Genomic DNA, 20,995 nt, shown 5'->3' on the forward strand with positions numbered 1-20,995 from the left:
TGTGAGGAATAGTCCTGGGACATTTACCTACCTCAGAACAAGTGCTGGTTTATTTTCACTTCGAGGAGCGAGCTTAGCTGTAAGTGTTTTATTCTTGTGCTTTGTTCTAATCGCGATATATAATAACGTTAGTGTCTGTAAACGCAAAAATAGCCTACTGTTTAAATTTGAATCATGTTTCTGTGTGTGTGTGTGTGTGTGTGTGTGTGTGTGTGTGTGTGTGTGTGTGTGTGTGACTAGTTTTGGATAGATTATAAAGTTTTAACTCTAAAATAGACATCAAATAAGCTTTTGTTAGCAGTTTCTGCTCATATGTTAAATATATAGTATGTTTTGTCAATAAACTAATCAACTAAGAATAGTGTTTGTTCCAATGCAAGCTATATCAAAATAATGAATCCGTAACTTTGAAATATGTATGATACAATGTATTGGCCTACTAAGACATTTATGGAAAAATTCTCTTTTCAAGATGTTTCCAACTCTAACTTTGAACCAATTCTGTAGAATGGCCCATATAACCTATTTGAACAGGATTTGTTTCCAGGTATGACTAAAAATGTGCTTTTGACTTTCATTTATATTTTGATTTTATATATATATATATGTATATGTATGTATGTATGTGTGTGTGTGTGTGTGTGTGTGTGTGTATATATTGTCCTTGCATTCTTTCTTGTGTGACACACCTGAATGAAAGGCTGATTACAGTATTTCTGAATTGCTAAAACACATTTTTTTAATGTTTCTCTCGCTTTCTCAAAACCTTAAACACAAATCTCCAAACTTAAGCTACACTGTCAAAACCTTTGACTTGTCTTGCTATATCAAACAATTGCTTCAGAACTATGTATGCATATGTATGCAACTAACTATGCATAAACACTACACAGCAGTCATTACACACTACAGAGATAAATGCAAAACACTGCACTCAGGGCAGAGCAGGGGGAAAATTATATTTATTATGAAGTACTTGCACAATCCTGCACACATATAAATGTAGTCACAAACAAAATATGCAGCAGATCGATAGCAAGCAATGTTTTGGAATCAAATTTCTCTCAAATAAAGGACCATATTGACAATAATGGTCTCCTGCTGTTGTGAGAACATACCTCTCCTTCCACCGGCATGTGGCAGTCTTTCAATTCTAGCAAATAAAACCTCTTGTTAGAATTGTACAGACAGGCCTAATGCATTGAAATGTCACCAAATATGTACAATACATAAAATACTATTATTTTTATGTAAATTGAAATGTCACCAAATATGTACAATACATAAAAAACTATTACAGTTTTTGCCCGTTGCTTGAACACTATAGACCCATGCTTAGACTAAAGTAACACAACTTGAAGCTTTTGTTTCCATACCTGAAACACATGTACCCATACCTTAAACAAAAGCGCTGCTTTGCACTCTAGTTGTAATTCTGCAACACACTTACTCCTTTATGCAACACACTTGGTCCTGCATACTACACTCTATTTCATACATAAGACACTTCGTTCAAAAACGAAATCTCAGGGTGCCATTTGGAAAACACATGTATCCAAAATACAAAACACATCGGGTTATTGAAACCACTCAAATACACACCTGAAGGCACTTACTTGCAAAACTGAACACCAATCAGCCAGCTACAAAAAGAGGAGGAGGAGGAGGAGGAGGAGGAGGAGGAGGAGGAGGAGGAGGAGGAGGAGGAGGTGGAGGAGGAGGAGGTGGTGGTGGTCAAGGTCAAGGTCAAGGTCAAGGTCGAAGAGGCCATGCACGGACCCCTATTTCTGATGATATAAGAGCAACTTTGGTGGACCATGTCATCAACCATGGCCTGACTATGAGGGAAGCTGGGCAGAGAGTCCACCCACATCTAAGCCGCTTCACAGTGGCATCTGTAATAAGAACATTCCGACTAGAAAACAGGTGTCTTCACCTCTCTACCTTCTACTCTACTCAGATGGTATTTACAGCACTGGACTGTATATCACATTACCACATCACGTGTACAGGGTATTGCAGGGTGCTAATGCTCCTTTTGCAGCCAAAGTGGTAGTTTTTGTGAAACATACCATGATTCAGGGGCGTCGGACTGGGGGTAAAACCAGTACTGATTACCAGGGCCCCAAGGGGAGAGAGGGCCCTTCTGTCTGGAAAAGTCTGGAATATATTTTATTTGGAACATGGGGGCCATCAGGACTGCCTATACATAGGGCCCGGGATCTTGTGCTACGCCCCTGCCATGATTACTTACAGTATATTGAGATGTTTCAGTACAGTGGATGATACAGTATATACAGTAAAGTAATGTAAGAAAAAGAAGCAAACCGATGACAATTTGTGGTTGCTCTGGTCCAGGCCTGGTTCACCAACCACAATCAATTTGAAGTGGTATACTTGCCCCCTTACTCATCATTTTTAAACCCTATAGAGGAATTCTTTCGGCTTGGAGATGGCGTGTATATGACCGCCAACCACATGCCCACATTCCTCTTCTGCAGGCAATGGAAAAGGCCTGCGGTGACATTCAGGTGACAGCAATCCATGGATGGTTTCGACATGCAAGGGGATTTTTTCCCCGGTACCTAGCGGGAGAAGACATTGCTTGCGATGTCGATGAGGTCCTGTGGCCAGACCCCAACAGACGGCGGGATCCATGAGCCCACGTATCCACAATTGCCATGATTTTCTGTGTTTACAGTAGTGTTTTTTCTATTATTATATACATTTTTTTGCTTTATCTGAATTTATGTTACTGTAATGTACAGTGCTGCAATGTACAATATTGAGTAGGCCTATTTGCTTTTTTGGTTGTTTGAAAATGTGGCTCCTGAAAATATGCCTTCTGAATACACAGTGAAAATCAAAGACTGCAGTGTTTTATATAAAGTAGACTAGTGTGTTCCCCCTGATCTGAAAGTGTATGCATATGATGCAAGTATGTGTCATTTTGTCATCAGAGTTACATTTTGACAAAGGAATGTTAGGTTTTGATAGCAGAGTTTCAATTTGACACAGATGTGAATGGTATATTTCCCAGTGTTGTGTCATGTTTACTTGTGTGTAGAGTTTTGGCGAAATGAGCGAAGTTTGGCAAAATGTGTTCAAGCAACGGGCAAAAACTGTATTTTTATGTAATACTACTATTAGTTTGAATGTAATACTGCAAGAAAAGGGCCAATTTTTTTAGATATGTTACAGTAATTTACTGAGACGTTCCACAACTGTACATACTGTACTGTAAGTTTGAGGGAGCACAAATGATAGTACACTTTCCTGTTCTCTTCTCAGAATGTCCTGACAACGGAGGCCACAGAGAACCTGCTTATATTTGGTTGAAATAATTCGGGGTCCTGCTTCCCTCATTCCATGAACCAGAACATGGTGTATGATTGTTTCTCTAATTTCATTAGAAATGATGGCTCTTGTTCTTCCTCCTCCTCTGTCTCTTCCTCTTCCTCCTCCTCCATCTCTTCCTCCTCCTCTGTCTCTTCCTCCTCCTCCTCTTCCTCTTCCACTTCCACTTCCTCCTTCTCTCATGCCCTCCATTGTGAAAATCACACATGCCATTTGGATTTGACATGGCTTTATATCCAGATATATCCATTACTGATTTGAAACAGATGTGTTCAATTTTGAGTGCCTGTGTGTTACCGATGACAACAGTGTGTTGCTTGTGTTTCACTTTTGAGGGCTGGGTTGTGCATTCTGAGTTGAAGTGCACCACAATGCTACATGTGCTTTGTGAATGACAATGTGTTTACAGTTTTGCACAAAGAGTGATTCCGATTTGCTAGTTGTGTCTAACCACATGAGAAGTGTTTAAAGTTCTGCAAACTGTGTGATTCAATCAATAAAGTGGTTTTTACACTTGCAACTTTGGTTTTGCAAATGGATTGTAGTGTTTTAGCAATTCAGAAATACTGTAATATGCGGGTCGTCTTTGTCTTCTCAACCACCTAATTATTCACAATGGGGTTGGGCCGTTCACCCCCATTCGCATATTACCTTGGCTAACAAAAAAATGTTTTTCACAATTTAAAACAATCTATTGTGTTATGTGAATGATTAGAAAGGATGATTTTCAGATCATTCTCAACTCTAGGCCACAACTTCCATTAGTCAAAAGTCTTGTGGACACATATTTAGTATGTGTTTTGTGGCTTTATTTCAGAAACTTTAATTTTTAGTTTTTTCAATAACCATGCATAAACAATATTCTCTCAAAGATACAAACATGTACATACATGTTGCTCACATATTATGTTAGCCCCGTTTGTGCTAAATAGAGTGTAATTTCACCTGTGCCATTAATATGTTTATAAGCAACTGAAAAAGCACAAATGTCAGGGCATGTCAAAACATCTCAAGGACCCCAAAAACACCTTGGTCCCCAGAGGGTTAAAGGGACAGTTCACCAAAAAATGAAAATTAGCCCATGATTTACTCGCCCTCAAGTAATCCTAGGTGTATATGACACTCTTCTGTCAGACGAATACAATCAGAGTTAAAGCTGCAGTCCGTCGCTTTTTTTGGGTTAAAAATGGTCCAAAATACATATTTGAGAAAATACATAACCAGCCAGTGTTCAAAACTATCTGCTTGCCTTAGCTCGATTCAAAGCGGTAAGCTTGTAATAATGATTTAATTCCAGTGGTACTGGTGGATTTCCACGGGAGATTCGAGCATGTCTTTGCGTCATTATGTCACATGTGTACACACACATCTGTACACACACATCTGTACACATAAAGAAGAGTCTCGGCTAGTATAAGCTATATTGCATGTGAGGATGCTGGAGGTGGAGATTTATAGCCTTTTCTCACAGCACTTGATATAATTAAACTTATCAATTTGATGGTGGATCCAGAAAGGTTCAAACGACAATCACCAGTGACAACAGATTCACCCGCTGTAAAACGCAAAAGACTTCGTTCGGACTTCGGAGTGGCTACAGAAAAAAAGAGACTGCAACCGGACCCATGCGAAAAGAAGGATAATATCGGAAGGACATTACATGTAGTCACGCAATGCTTGCTTACGATGTTAACATTAAAGGTGCTATATGTATTTTTTAGCGGCCTCTATCGTGATGTTTCAGATTGCGACCAATTTTTACAAGAGCGAACACTCATGGTACCGGCCACACCGAGACTTTCAACACACTGGAGAAACCATCACACAACATGCTGGAAACTCATGTAAACTCCCACTGCAACGTTACAATAATAGGCTACTTTTATCAGCTTGACATTGAACTAATGCTCCATGCTCGTACCATGATAACGTTACATTGACTGCATTTAGCCGACATGTGATGTTATCTATCATAAGGCATTTCACTAACTATTCGTGTCTTTCACAATCAGCAATGTCAACATAGGTGAATGTATAATATGATAACGAAATAGGTGAACTAGACTGAACAATTTCAGTGTAACAGTAAGATCGTAGGAAGTAACATTACTGTACTGAACGTGTCTGGAAATGTGTATTATAAACAATATGATAGTAGTGGGATGAGTGACGTTAGACAGTAGATCTAGTACATAAAATAAAAGTTACATCCTAAAGCACCTACTTTTTGTTATCCTGGAACAGTCTTTTGTATTCATTTCATATCTCATGTATGTTGTAGTTTACCTTGCTATTTCATTACAGTTTAACATTATTTATTTCAGCAAATCTGAAAACTTGTAATTTATCACAATAAAAATAGAGCGTTTGAATATCTCCATAATTCAAACGCTCTGCTGATATTGATCCGTGTTTTCGTCCTAAGTCGATCCGATTCACGTTTGGCCTGATGAGCTTCAGCAGATACATTTTTGTTTTGTTTTTTATATTTATGTGGCGTTTGTGTTGGAGTGTGTGTTGCGCTGGAGGCAGGTCGTTTGTTGGTGTTATCAGACTCCATGTCGTCAGCTGCAGTGCCGTCGCATAGAGTGTATATAAAAAGGAGAGAGCCTCGGGAGCGCGCATGCACGTCACATCCGATGGATTTCGCAGAAAATCCGACCCGGAGACTTCACATAGAAATAGGAATACTGGCCTTCAGAGGTAATAGCAAAACCTGACAAGTGGATCATTGTAATGTGTGATTACAACCTCTTCACACACAGGCAATAAAAAAAGGATTCATTTTAGAAGAAAAGTTCCATATAGCACCTTTAACAATTTGAGAACAAAATATAATTTGCACGGTTTTGCGTGAAATGATAACTTATAAGCGATTGTTAGATTTAATCAGCGCGATTTACTGCAATGTCAGAACCAGAACAAAAGTGGATGTTTCTTTCTTGTTCAGACATTTTCCGGTGAAAATTCATATGTTGGTCATACTTCCAAAAAGAATAATCTGTGATTCTGAATGCCAGTATCCACACCGGCGCGGTGACTGACAGCCTCACACTCTCCTCAAACACTGTGTTCATCCGCGCTGTGCCGTGTCGAGGGTGTTGAAGTACAACTCACGTAAAGTTGATAATTCCGCGAATGACTGCAATTGCAGATTTCGAACAGAGATGGCGACAAAGAGGAAAAACGCCGGACTGCAGCTTTAAAAAAAAAAAGTCCTGGCTCTTCCGAGCTTTATAATGGCAGTGAATGGCTATATATTTTTTTAAGTCCCATGATAAAAGTGCATCTATCCATCATAAAAGTGCATTCATCCATCCAACATAATTAAATAATGACTTTTATGTTGGATAGATGCACTTTTATAAAGCTTGGAAGAGCCAGGACATTTAATATAACTCCGATTGTATTCGTCTGAAAGAAGAATGTCATATACACCAGGATGACTTCAGGGTGAGTAAATCATGGGCTAATTTTCATTTTTGGGTGAACTATCCCTTTTAATGAGTGATGTCAGCAGAAGTGAGGTTCACCTTGTCTTCGTCTGTTGCCGAGTTTGCGGAAGCAGCTTCCCTCACACAGACGGTTCAGTCTCTGCTGTTTGATCAACTCCAGGATCTCCGGCTGGATCCGCTCACGGAGCTCACTGATGGACACAGAACACACACACATACACACACACATCAGAGGATTTCAAGCCTTCTCACTGACGGACACAGAACACACACACACACACACATCAGAGGATCTCAAGCCTTCTCACTGACGGACACAGAAGACACACACACACATCAGAGGATCTCAAGCCTTCTCACTGACGGACACATAAGCCACACACACATCAGAGGATTTCAAGCCTTCTCACTGACGGACACAGAAGACACACACACATCAGAGGATTTCAAGCCTTCTCACTGACGGACACAGAAGACACACACACATCAGAGGATTTCAAGCCTTCTCACTGACGGACACAGAAGACACACACACATCAGAGGATTTCAAGCCTTCTCACTGACGGACACAGAAGACACACACACATCAGAGGATTTCAAGCCTTCTCACTGACGGACACAGAAGACACACACACACATCAGAGGATCTCAAGCCTTCTCACTGACAGACACGGAAAACACACACACACACACACACACACACACACATCAGAGGATCTCAAGCCTTCTGACTGACGTACAGAGAACACACACACACATCAGAGGATCTCAAGCCTTCTCACTGACGGACACAGAACACACACACACACACACACACATCAGAGGATCTCAAGGGACTCACATTATGGGAGGCAACTGGAAGTTTCTTAAACTCACATTATGGGAGGCGACTGGAAGTCGTCTTGGCTCATTCTCTCAGACTGACGCAGACGCAGGATCTCAGAGTAACTCAAACTGCGCAGTTTCACCCGCAGCTGCTCCAGTGACGGCGGCTTCATGGCCAGAGCTCTGGTGATCTGCTCACGCACGACTGTCATCACCTGAAAAACACACACAGGTTTGTTTTGCTATACTTGTGAGGATATTCGATAGGCGTAATGGTTTTTATACTGTATAAACTGTATATTCCGTCCCCCTACACTAACCCTACCCATCACACACACAAACACACACACACACATACACTAACCCGACCCCTAAACCTACCCATCACACACACACACACACACACACACACACACACACTAACCCGACCCCTAAACCTATCCATCACACACACACTCACACACACTCACACACTCACACTAACCTACCCATCACTCACACTCACACTCACACTAACCCAACCCCTAAACCTACCCATCACACACACACACACACACACTAACCCGACCCCTAAACCTACACACACTCACCTTGTTGAAATCTTCCGCAGTGGCCCTCATCTCTTTCCAGGTCTTGTTGAGCAGTTGAATACACACACAGAAGAACTCTTCCCAGGCGCGCTCATGTGTGAAGAACATCGGATGGAAGTCGTTACAGCCTTCATTCGCTGCAGAGACAAACCAGTTCATGGTTACATTTACACAGGCCTCTCTTTACGTCTACATCACACACACACACACACACACTGCAGAAACAGCTGTTGTTTCTAAAAATGTAACATCAGGACATTATCGGATCTCTATTTCCCGCGTAATATTTAAAATAAGTCTGTGATGAAAAAATGGCCCCAGTGAAAAGTCAACCTGAAGTGGTTTTCAGTCGCTTTTCAAATCTCGTAAAACAAGGAGAAGAAGTTTGCAAATAACAATACATTGCACAGATAACACGGCACGCAGAACACTTACGCAGTTCTCCGACCTGTAGAAGATCGCACAGCATACGCGTCAGCTCAATCGCACAGCGCCCGAACGGACACTCGTGTTTATCCTCTCGACTGCTGTTCTCCAGGACTATCTGAAACACAGGCCATGTGACAAACAGTCAAAAATATGACATACTAAAACGAAATAAAAAAAATAGGAATTATGACAAGAAAAATCTAAAATGTTCATTATTTCGACTTTTCATCACATAATTATGAAATTGAAGTAATAATTTTAACTTAGTATGTCATAATCTTCTGTTATTTGTTTGTTTTGATCTAACATTATTTGATAAGCTATTAAATTAAAATCAGTCCATCATGTAAAGTGATCACGTGTCTACAGACGACTTCGATTCACATGGATTACTTCATGAACTCTGAAGCTATATCTTATCAATCCCCTGAGTTTAAGCTCGCAAACAAGATTCTGGCTTTCCTACATTTAGACATTAGGTCAGTTTGTAAAAAATAAATAAAAAAGTAATCTAATGTCTGTTCTGCCCATTTCTGTTTAGTCTTGTGGTTTTGATTTAAAGGGATACTCCACCCAAAAATGAAAATTCTGTCATCATTTACTCACCCTCAAGTTGTTGCAAACCTGTATGAGTTTCTTTCTTCTGCTGAACACAAAGGAAGATATTTTGAAGAACGATTGGAACCAAACGGTTGTTTGGCACCATTGACTTCCATAGTAGTGATAAATACTATGGAAGTCAATGGTACCAAAGTTCCAATTGTTTTTCAAAATATCTTCCTTTGTGTTCAGCAGAAGAAAGAAACTCATACAGGTTTGCAACAACTTGAGGGTGAGTAAATGATTCATTTTTGGGTGGAGTATCCCTTTAACCCTTGGATTGATTACTGTGCCTGGTTTGGGACTCGTGCTTGTTCCACAGTCTGCACTCTCACAAAATGAGGACAAATATCCTCACACCACCTCACAATCTGACATCCCACTCATTGAGAAGCTGTTTATTGTTATACTCTCGTGATCAATGGAAGCGCATGATACTGCAAAGATTATGGGGTTCCGTTTGTGCCAAAAATGAGCAGTGGTGTATGAAGTGAATTTGGCAACAATGCAGTGTATTACAGTGAAAATATTTGTCATAAATAAAAATCATAAAAAATATGCAAAAACAAAATAAGCGTTGTAGTATAACCAGCAGGACAGCAGTGGTGTGTGAACTGAATTTGGTGACACTATAGTGTGTGACAGTGAAGTGATTGACTGTTTTTTCTGAAGTGATTGGATCTGTCTCTCAGCCGGCGCATAGAGATCAATGTATTGTCCACTGCGAAGGGAAGATCGTTTCGAGGAAAATTAGGTTGTAGCTGCTTGTCTACGTTACTATGATTAAAACGATGTGTTATTTGTGTATAACAACGTTTAGCTCATGAGTTATTGACCCGGGAAGTTTCGAATCTGTGAATTTATTGCCAACTTTACTCAACTGACAAAGTTGAAGTAAAGACGACAGAAAGAGATGACAGAACAAGACGACATCTAGATAGATGACGGAACCAGAGGACAGAGCAAGATGACATAAACAGAGAACATACATATCAACATATACTAATTTATCTGAACAACTAGGCAATATCTGTTGTCAAGGACAAATGTATAGTACAAAGCACAAAGCAGTCGACTCATTTTTGGCACAAATGTAACCCCATAAAAGATTAACATTCATCCTTGTTCACAGCGATTTTTATTTCCTTCTTTCTGTTTTTTTAACTCTGGCTCTATTCGAACATGCGTTGACGCTTTGATAATGTTACTTGTGTTTGATACTGGTAACTAAATACTCAGCCTTCCAGCTCTGGCTTTAATTCACTCTGATGGCTATCTGACTAATAGTATACAATAATATTTTAGCCCACAGTGCTTGAGAAAAAACATAAAAAGAGGTAATGGTTATGAAAGTGAGCTGTTACTCTGATATACGTGTCCTGGTGTAGTTTGGCGAGGTACAGCATGTTGTCGAGCGCCAGCATACCCGGAGGCGTCTGAGTGAAATCCATGGCAGGATTCATTGAATTCTGTGCACAAAACAAAACACACACAACAGCACATCACTATCACTGATCACCATTAAAACATCACATTACACACACTTCAACACATCACATTACACACACTTCAAAACACCACTATCACTGATCTGTCATTAAAACATCACATTACACACACTTCAACACACCACTATCACTGATCTGTCATTAAAACATCACATTACACACACTTCAACACACCACTATCACTGATCTGTCATTAAAACATCACATTACACACACTTCAACACATCACATTACACACACTTCAAAACACCATTATCACTGATCTGTCATTAAAACATCACATTAATAATAATAATTAATTCATTACATTTATATAGCGCTTTTCTAGGCACTCAAAGCGCTTTACACACATTACACACTTCAACACATCACTATCACTGATCTGTCATTAAAACATCACATTACACACATCCACACATCACTATCACTGATCTTTAATTAAAACATCACATTACACACACTTCAACACATCACTATCACTGATCTGTCATTAAAACATCACATTACACACACTTCAACACATCACTATCACTGATCTGTCATTAAATCATCACATTACACACACATCCACACATCACTATCACTGATCTGTCATTAAAACATCACATTACACACATCACTATCACTGATCTGTCATTAAAACATCACATTACACACACTTCAACACATCACATTACACACACTTCAAAACACCACTATCACTGATCTGTCATTAAAACATCACATTACACACACTTCAACACACCACTATCACTGATCTGTCATTAAAACATCACATTACACACACTTCAACACATCACATTACACACACTTCAAAACACCATTATCACTGATCTGTCATTAAAACATCACATTAATAATAATAATTAATTCATTACATTTATATAGCGCTTTTCTAGGCACTCAAAGCGCTTTACACACATTACACACTTCAACACATCACTATCACTGATCTGTCATTAAAACATCACATTACACACACTTCAACACATCACTATCACTGATCTGTCATTACATCACATTACACACACTTCAACACATCACTATCACTGATCTGTCATTAAAACATCACATTACACACACTTCAACACATCACTATCACTGATCTGTCATTAAATCATCACATTACACACACATCCACACATCACTATCACTGATCTGTCATTAAAACATCACATTACACACATCACTATCACTGATCTGTCATTAAAACATCACATTACACACACTTCAACACACATCACTATCACTGATCTGTCATTAAAACATCACATTACACACACCACTATCACTGATCTGTCATTAAAACATCACATTACACACACTTCAACACACATCACTATCACTGATCTGTCATTAAAACATCACATTACACACACCACTATCACTGATCTGTCATTAAAACATCACATTACACACACTTCAACACACCACTATAACTGATCTGTCATTAAAACATCACATTACACACATCACTATCACTGATCTGTCATTAAAACATCCCATTACACACACTTCAACACACCACTATAACTGATCTGTCATTAAAACATCACATTACACACATCCACACATCACTATCACTGATCTGTCATTACATCACATTACACACACTTCAACACACCACTATCAATGATCCATCATTAAAATATCACATTACACACACTTCAACACACCACTATCACTGATCTGTCATTAAAACATCACATTACACACTTCAACACATCACTATCACTGATCTGTCATTAAAACATCACATTACACACATCACTATCAATGATCTGTCATTAAAACATCACATTACACACACTTCAACACATCACTATCACTGATCTGTCATTAAAACATCACATTACACACATCACTATCAATGATCTGTCATTAAAACATCACATTACACACACTTCAACACACCACTATCACTGATCTGTCATTAAAACATCACATTACACACATCCACACATCACTATCACTGATCTGTCATTAAAACATCACATTACACACATCACTATCACTGATCTGTCATTAAAACATCACATTACACACACTTCAACACATCACTATCACTGATCTGTCATTAAAACATCACATTACACACTTCAACACATCACTATCACTGATCTGTCATTAAAACATCACATTACACACATCAACACATCACTATCACTGATCTGTCATTAAAACATCACATTACACACACATCCACACATCACTATCACTGATCTGTCATTACATCACATTGATTACACACACTTCAACACACCACTCTCACTGATCCATCTTTAAAATATCACATTACACACACTTCAACACACCACTATCACTGATCTGTCATTAAAACATCCCATTACACACACTTCAACACATCACTATCACTGATCTGTCATTAAAACATCCCATTACACACACTTCAACACATCACTATCACTGATCTGTCATTAAAACATCACATTACACACACTTCAACACATCACTATCACTGATCTGTCATTAAAACATCACATTACACACACTTCAACACATCACTATCACTGATCTGTCATTACATCACATTACACACACTTCAACACATCACTATCACTGATCTGTCATTAAAACATCACATTACACACACTTCAACACATCACTATCACTGATCTGTCATTAAAACATCACATTAGCATATCATGATCATCATTGATCATAATTAAACAATCACATCACGCAGAGCACATCACTACCCAGCAAGCCATTTTGCATTTAAAAGACGTCTAATAGCCGTCCAAACACAGCCTGACGTCTGGCTAAAACAAGGAAAAATGTGGGCTGTCAGTGAACATATGGGGCCCTATTTTAACGATCTGAAACGCAAGTGTCAAAGCGCAAAGCGCAAGTAACTTTGTGGGCGGATCCCGGCGCTGTTGCTATTTTCCCGGCGGGATAAATGCCTCTTGCGCCTGGCGCAAATCTAAAAGGGGTTGGTCTGAAGTAGCTTCATTATTCATAGGTGTGGTTTGGGCGTAACGTGAAATAAACCAATCAGAGCGTCATCTCACATTCCCTTTAAGAGCAGGCGCGCTTATTCTAAAGCAGATTCCTATTATAACGGCAGACTTGCCAGGCGCGCGCCAGGAGCGGTTCACAGCCGAGGAGAGCAACGTTCTCGTCAGGGCCGTAAAACACAGAGAAGTGACATTGGGGATGGAGAAACCCACACAAATTAACTTCTGTTAAACAGGCGTTTGATAATTTGCGTAAATGTGCAAGCTTCATGTATGCTTTTACAATAAATTATCTATCTATCTATCTATCTATCTATCTATCTATCTATCTATCTATCTATCTATCTATCTATCTATCTATCTATCTATCTATCTATCGTAATAATGTATGATTTGCAAAAATGAAAACGGCTGCTTAGATGAGAGAATCAACGTGTATGCGCGTTGTGCACACGCTACATTGATTATGGCCAAGCATGCGCCCTTAAAATAGCTTAATGAACAACGCGCAACGCGCCACTGACTTTAGACTTCTTTTTCTCTGGTCAGTGGCGCAATTGTTTTATAGAACAGCAAAATAGCATGAGGGAAAGTTTGCGCCGGAACACGCCTCCTCTTTGCGCTGAACCGCCCCGGGGAGCGCAAGTGTATTTCTTAGTTAACCGACGTGCGTCTGTGGAGGGAAAAGTCCGCTTTGCGCGGGTGCAAAATAGGAATGATACATGCGTCAGTGTACAAAGTCATTTGCGCCGAGTGCAAGATAGGGCCCATGATGTTTTATTAACAAAGTTCGGGAGAAGCACGTTCAGATAATTAACACGGGTGGAGAGCACTCAGCAATCATGATTAAAACGTGTATATATAGACTCAGCAGTCTCACCTCATTTCTCTGACAGTTTAGCAGCGTCCCTCCACCACCCCTTCTCCACTCTCTAGTCCTAAACCACTTTACATACGGGGGGGAGTACTCTGGGTTCGGGCCGAATTCCGAGCTCGGAGCCCTCCCCCCGGACAGCACGCCAAATACGCATTATACTTTATTCCCTTTAATTGTATGTAAGTGCGAACTCGTGAATTAATAGACGTCTAAACCATCGCCCAAGAATAGACTAGTCAACAATTAGACAACAAAGAAATGAAATGAGTGAAGAAATGAAACTAAACAGCTTGTAATCACTGTTGACTTTGCTTACATGATGGAATATCAAACATCTCGCAAGTTATTCTGGCAAAAACGATATGTAACCAAATTCAAGGTTATTTTGGCTAGAAGTGTGTTACTCACAGCCGGACTATATCGGGTCTATAGTTAACCTAGACGGAGAAATGACGGCTATTGCTTGCTGGGTATCACTTCTCCATCATTATCACATCATTAAACAATCACATTACACACATCAGCACATCACTATCACTGATCCATCATTATCACATCACACAAATCCATCATTAAACAATCACATCACCCACATCACTATCACTGATCCGTCATTAAATAATCACATCACACACTTCACACACATCGCTATCACTGATCATAATGAAACCATTACATCACACACATCAGCATCTGTTTTGGAAAGGAAGTGTAATTATCTCTTGTGATTAAACAGCATCTTCTGAATGATCCCCAGCTATGACACAGAAAGCAAACACACTCACGGTGAAGCCCAGCATCTTGTAGTCTTTAGTGTAGATGGCCTTTCTCTTCTCTGTGCCGCCCGGATCACTGTCTCCTTCAAATGCGATTCTTCGGAGTTCAAATATGATATCTCTCTGTGTCTGAAGAATTCAAGCATACATAATTAAAGCAGTGTGAAGGTTATAAAAGAACGCAACTTTCACACGTATCTTGGAGAACGCTGAAAACAAATCAGTATGTTGTGCTTTTCATTTGTGGACTTGTGGACTTAGATCTTGCATATGAATTCAGATATAAATCTTTAATCTTACATGAATAGCCTACATGTTATTAAACATGCAAATGAATGAAAGCATTTTCCGGTAAATGTTTGCCATTTAAACGTCACTCCACTATTTTTTCATAAACGTACCACACTAATTATTTGAATGACTCAAACAGAGGCTTTGTCAGATGTTGTGCCCCTGGTCTTCATTTCTTTGTAAATATTGTAATAATGCATTGAGATTTGTGTATGAACAAGAGTCCTGAAAGAGGTTTGATCCACACAGAGATCAGATCTCTCCATCATCAGCTCAGTCTGGGATTACATGACGAGACAGAAGCAATTCAGACTAAAGCCTAAATGCAATATTTACTGATTTTTAGGAACTTCTGTTGTGCTTTAGTAATCTGTGTGAACATCGTGATCAAACACCGTGATTACTTAGACTGTCCGTCCGCTACAGTGGTGTACTCGTTATACATCAAGACCTGAGTTCATATCCTTATCTGTAATATTTTCATCATATGCATGAATACTGAATACTTTCACATGAAGACACGAGCATCTGTCATGCACATTAGGTGCTATTCAACACTAGTTCACTTCAATCATACTACATGATCCCTCCATTAATCATAATGACAAGTGAATCATTTTCAGACATAAAGCTCGCCTGGTCATTGGGGTCCATTTTGGTCATCATGCGTTCCTCCAGAAGGTTGAAGGTCAAAACTTGCAGCACGTAGAGCTGATGTGCCATTTCAGCTTTGACGGGCCGGTTCCCACGGATGATGTGCTGGGGAAGAGGTTGTCAATGCTGTTACACACACGGGTGTTTCCTAAACAACTCATTATCACACTGCTTGTAAACCACTATTAACTGGTGATCCTACACACACACATCTACTAGGAGTAGGGTGACCAGACGTCCCAAAAATCCGGGACAGTCCCGAAATCTAAGCTGTTGTCCCGAATCCCCCCCCCCCCCCCCCTTTTGAAGAATGGTCTTTTGAAGAATGAAGATCTGAATCAGAAAACGCTCATCAATTCAACTATCTGCTGTTTGCTGGATTTGTCACTAGTGATATCACCGGTGATTTACACCATCACATTTGGATCTGTTTTCTTTACAACTAATAGCAGAACATGAGCGGCAAAGTGAATCTGATGCCATAAGCTGCAGATCACACACACTTACATTCAGTATGATGCCACGCAGGTGTTTCTGTGCCAGTGTACCCGCCATCTCCTGCCATAAACACACACACAGAGTCACATCAGTCTGGGAATGTCTAAACCAGACTGCAAACTGCAATAAATACACAACCAACTGTAACAACAAATGAGAATGTTTTGAGAGCATCCAACAAATTGGTTGAGTGAATGAATCAATGACTCGTTCATAAAGAGTCACATGTTTGGTTCCTGAATGAATCGGAGCTAACGAACTAATCGGTTGGTGAATTAAAGAACTGTTATATCAGGACTAATGCATACCTGTCAACATTTGGTTTTCAAAATCTGGGAGATTTCTCCGGTGGGGGGGGGGGGGGGGTTTAGGGGTTGAGGGTTGGGGTATATGTACAACTTGTAACGACTGGAAATAAGGTGTGGCCCCTTTAAGAGCTATGCGCTCCCTGTTGAACTGTCGGCAGTATTGTATTGTATGTGCCTTGGGCCTCGAACACCCCTTTTACTGTCAATGCGAACACCCCATGTAGGCGGGTAATTTCTGTTTGATGCTAATTTTTATCTTATTTTGTTTACTAAGTAACGATGTGGACAGTAGAACGTGTGACAGACAGTTAGGCTACACGAGTTAGATTTGGGAATAAAGTGCGAGTTGTGAGATGCCAATCGCCTCCGTGTGTCTGTCTGGCCTCTGCATGCAATAACTTCAGTTGTGAGTTATCCCTAATCTTCCTGAAGCAACGCGTTACAAACTGTACTTCAGTTTCATTGCGGGGACACCACCTTCACCTGCCATCATGTCTATCGGCTCGCTTTCGGGTTAAACTTTCCGCGACTGCGCAACTGGGTTATAGGTTGCCAGGTTGAGGTGACAAACGGGTTGAAATTGTAAATGGTCTGTGGATTGTGTGAATATAATGCATTTAATACAATCTGGCAACTGGTCAACATTAGACAAACATATTGGTCCGATTATTCATAAAGGAGTTTGGGCCATGCAAATTACGGGAGTTTCCCGGGAGAAATAACAAACCGGGAGGGGTCCGGGAGATAGGGCTAAAAAACGGGAGAAACCCGGGAAAAACGGGAGTGTTGACAGGTATGGACTAATGCGAACTGCTTGCTCGATCAATCAGATTTGAGTACTGGAAATATTTCTTGTAAACAATAGATTATTAATTATACTTTGTATCACTGTATTAATTATTACTATGTGTGATAATTTCTTACAATTCTGTTGTTCTCTGTCTGACTATACAGGTGAAACTTTCAGTAATTCAACTTAAAAGGTGAAACGAATATATAGACTCATTACATGCAAAGTGAGATATTTCTAGCCTTTATTTGTTATCATTTTGATGATTATGGCTTATAGCTTATGAAAACCTTTTCACAATATTCTAATTTAGAGTCATAATCATCAAAATTATAACAAATGAGGAGCTCTTTTCCAAAACGAGATAAACGCCATTTAAAAAAAAAAATTAGTTTGGCATGTCATTTTGCTGTGTTCTGAACCTATTCACTGCTCCATCAATGTTTCATGCCAAATCGCTATATATTTCCTTGTTTAAAATGTCCTGCAAGATGCAGTTCTTTTCCAAACCGCGATAAGCGCCAAACCTATTTTTAGCCTAAACGCGATAAATCCTCTCTCGACAAATCAGAATTCAGTGAGCGTTCTACGCAATCCAACATCGGCGCGCTGAACAGAGGTTTGTTTATGTTCATTCATTCCTCAAAATGAGTGCTTTAAACGGTGATAACACTTTTGATGGCCTTGATGAGCCAGTGAGACCTACACCTGGGGTAGATGCTGCTGCCAAAGGTTTCCGTTTATCATTTCTGCCAAAAATGGCATTCGACAATCAAGGAGCAAAAGTCGAATATCGTTCGAAAATCGAAATTTTTATTTTATTTTTATTAATCAACTGTTTTCTGTGTGTCAGTGTCTGTAAAGATGAAATTGACGATCAGCATCTCTGTAGTGAACGCGCCTAGAGAGAAATGCAGGTAATGGATTACATAATCAGAGAGTATGCTATTTATTTTCGTTTTTAATTGTTTCGTTTAAAGACATTTCAAGCTTTCTATATAGATATATTTCTCATGACTCTGTGAGGCATACGCTGAATTTCGGTTAATTTATGATGAGATGCGCTCCTGTTCACGTGCAATGCAAGTGACCACGCGGGCGCCTCCATGTCATGATTATATTGTCTATTTGCTTCTTATTTATTAAATCCAGGCACTTGGTTGATGAAAAAATTATTAAAATTAAGATACAATTTATACAAAATGAAATTCACTTTAAAGAAAGGCTTTCTACAAAACAAAACTTAATTAAGTGGCCAAAATCATCCATTTTTGGATTTTTCTTTTGTGGATTTATAGCGTTTTGACAAAAAAAAAAAAAATTACTTTGAATTTATCATCAACAATATTGTTGTTTGATTTAATAATCATTGTTCAACATGTTCAGACTGAGGAAAAAAAAAAAAACATTTTAACAGGCTAAATTGAATATTCACAAAATGTGTGGGTCTAGGTAAAAAAAATAATTTTCCTGAAAACTACTGAAATGGATTTATCGCGTTTTGGAAAAGAGCTCCTCAAATAAAGGCTTGAAATATCTCACTTTGCATGTAATGAGTCTATATAATATATTAGTTTCACCTTTTAAGTTAAGTTACTGAAATAAATGAACTTTTGCACGATATTCTAATTTTTCGAGTTTTACCTGTAATAGACTTCCCTTTCGAGGGAACTCGCGATGCGTCACTTGACGCTTTGGGAACGCCCCCAGCGTGCATGCGTCTGAGCATCAATGTCAACTAGTCCAATGGAAAGAATGAGCGTCACGGGCGGGTGACGTCATGACCAGGAAGGGATAAAGGCTCACCCGGTGAAACGCGGCATTAGCTTCTGTGTCTCAGCAAGCGATCTGTGTCATTTTGTCTCTGTCTATTTACTGTTGTCTGTTGCGGAAAAGGATGGAAACTAAACAAGTGTACAAACAGTGTGCTTCTCCCTGCCCGCGTTATTTAACGGGTGGGGACACACACGAGCTTTGTGTCGTTTGTTTGGGAGTGGAGCATGCGGTCTCAGCCTTCGAGGGGGCTGAGTGCCAGCATTGTGAGATGTTACCGCTTCGCATGCTCCGCTCTCGCCTGTCACTCTTTGATAAAGAGAGTGGGCAGGCTCGCGATCCACAGGGATCAGGACCCGCGTCTGCTGAGGCAGCGCGGAGAATGCATTCCTGGGGATCGCAAAAGGATCTTTCGGAGGGGTTGGAGACGGGTCCGAGGGCTCTTTCTCCTTCCTTACCCGAGAGATCCAGTGCTCTCTCCCCGGTGTCGGAAGCACGCTCTGCGGTTTCTTCTGCCCGGGGAGAGAGCCCTCCATTACTTTATTGCTCTTCCTCCGAGGAGGTTGATGCGATGAGTGTGGAGAGTGTAAGCACACACATGGGGGAAAGAGATTCACAATTTATTTCCCCAGCATATGATGAGCTGGTGGATGTTATGTCGCGGGCTGTAGAGAAGTTAAATATTGATTGGCCATCTGAGAAGAAGGGCGCTCGTCCCAAAAGCAAATTAGATGAGCGCTTTTTATCTTCCACCACATTATCTCCACCACGAGGGCTTCCATTTTTTCCCGATTTGCACAAAGAAATTTCTAAATCGTGGGATAAACCATATTCATCACGTCTTTTCAGCCCTCATGTTAACACTTATTCGAGAATAAGAGGGCTGAAAGAGTATGGTTATGAGGCGATGCCCCAGGCGGAAGAGAATTTAGCCAGTTATCTTTCCCCTGGTCCTGCATCGTCTCTGAAAGCCTCGGCTTTGCCCACTAGACCGCTTAAAGCCACTTCGGTGTTAGTGGGCAAAGCTTATACGGCAGCAGGTCAAGCTGGAGCATGTCTGCATACTATGGCAGTGCTCCAGGCTTATCAAGCTGACCTGCTGGGGGATCTGGATAGTAGTGAGGGAGTCAGTCATGACGATATTCGTGAACTTCGTCGGGCTACCGATCTTTCTCTCAGGGCTACTAAGGAGACCGCCAGAGCAATTGGGCGGTCTATGGCAGCCTTGGTAGCTACTGAGAGACATTTATGGTTAAATCTGTCTGATATTAAAGAAAAAGATC

General features: G+C 40.1%; 1 protein-coding gene across 2 annotated transcripts in view; it reads right to left on the reverse strand.

Moving 5' to 3' along the window:
- elmo2 (engulfment and cell motility 2) overlaps window positions 1–20,995 on the reverse strand; it is a 67,322-nt gene that overhangs the window by 12,687 nt on the left and 33,640 nt on the right. For both annotated transcript variants that reach the window (XM_056252549.1, XM_056252548.1), the window contains 8 exons: window positions 16,851–16,901; window positions 16,326–16,448; window positions 15,408–15,527; window positions 10,621–10,725; window positions 8,663–8,771; window positions 8,228–8,364; window positions 7,689–7,852; window positions 6,891–7,003 (listed from right to left, as the gene is read on the reverse strand). In XM_056252549.1, coding sequence (XP_056108524.1) covers window positions 6,891–7,003; window positions 7,689–7,852; window positions 8,228–8,364; window positions 8,663–8,771; window positions 10,621–10,725; window positions 15,408–15,527; window positions 16,326–16,448; window positions 16,851–16,901 — 922 coding nt within the window. The remainder of the gene's footprint in view (window positions 1–6,890; window positions 7,004–7,688; window positions 7,853–8,227; window positions 8,365–8,662; window positions 8,772–10,620; window positions 10,726–15,407; window positions 15,528–16,325; window positions 16,449–16,850; window positions 16,902–20,995) is intronic.

This window comes from Rhinichthys klamathensis, unplaced genomic scaffold (genome assembly GCF_029890125.1).
Source record: "Rhinichthys klamathensis goyatoka isolate OS25496 unplaced genomic scaffold, OSU_Roscu_1.1 h1tg000095l_1, whole genome shotgun sequence".
In the NCBI taxonomy this organism is placed as follows: Eukaryota; Metazoa; Chordata; class Actinopteri; order Cypriniformes; family Leuciscidae; genus Rhinichthys; species Rhinichthys klamathensis.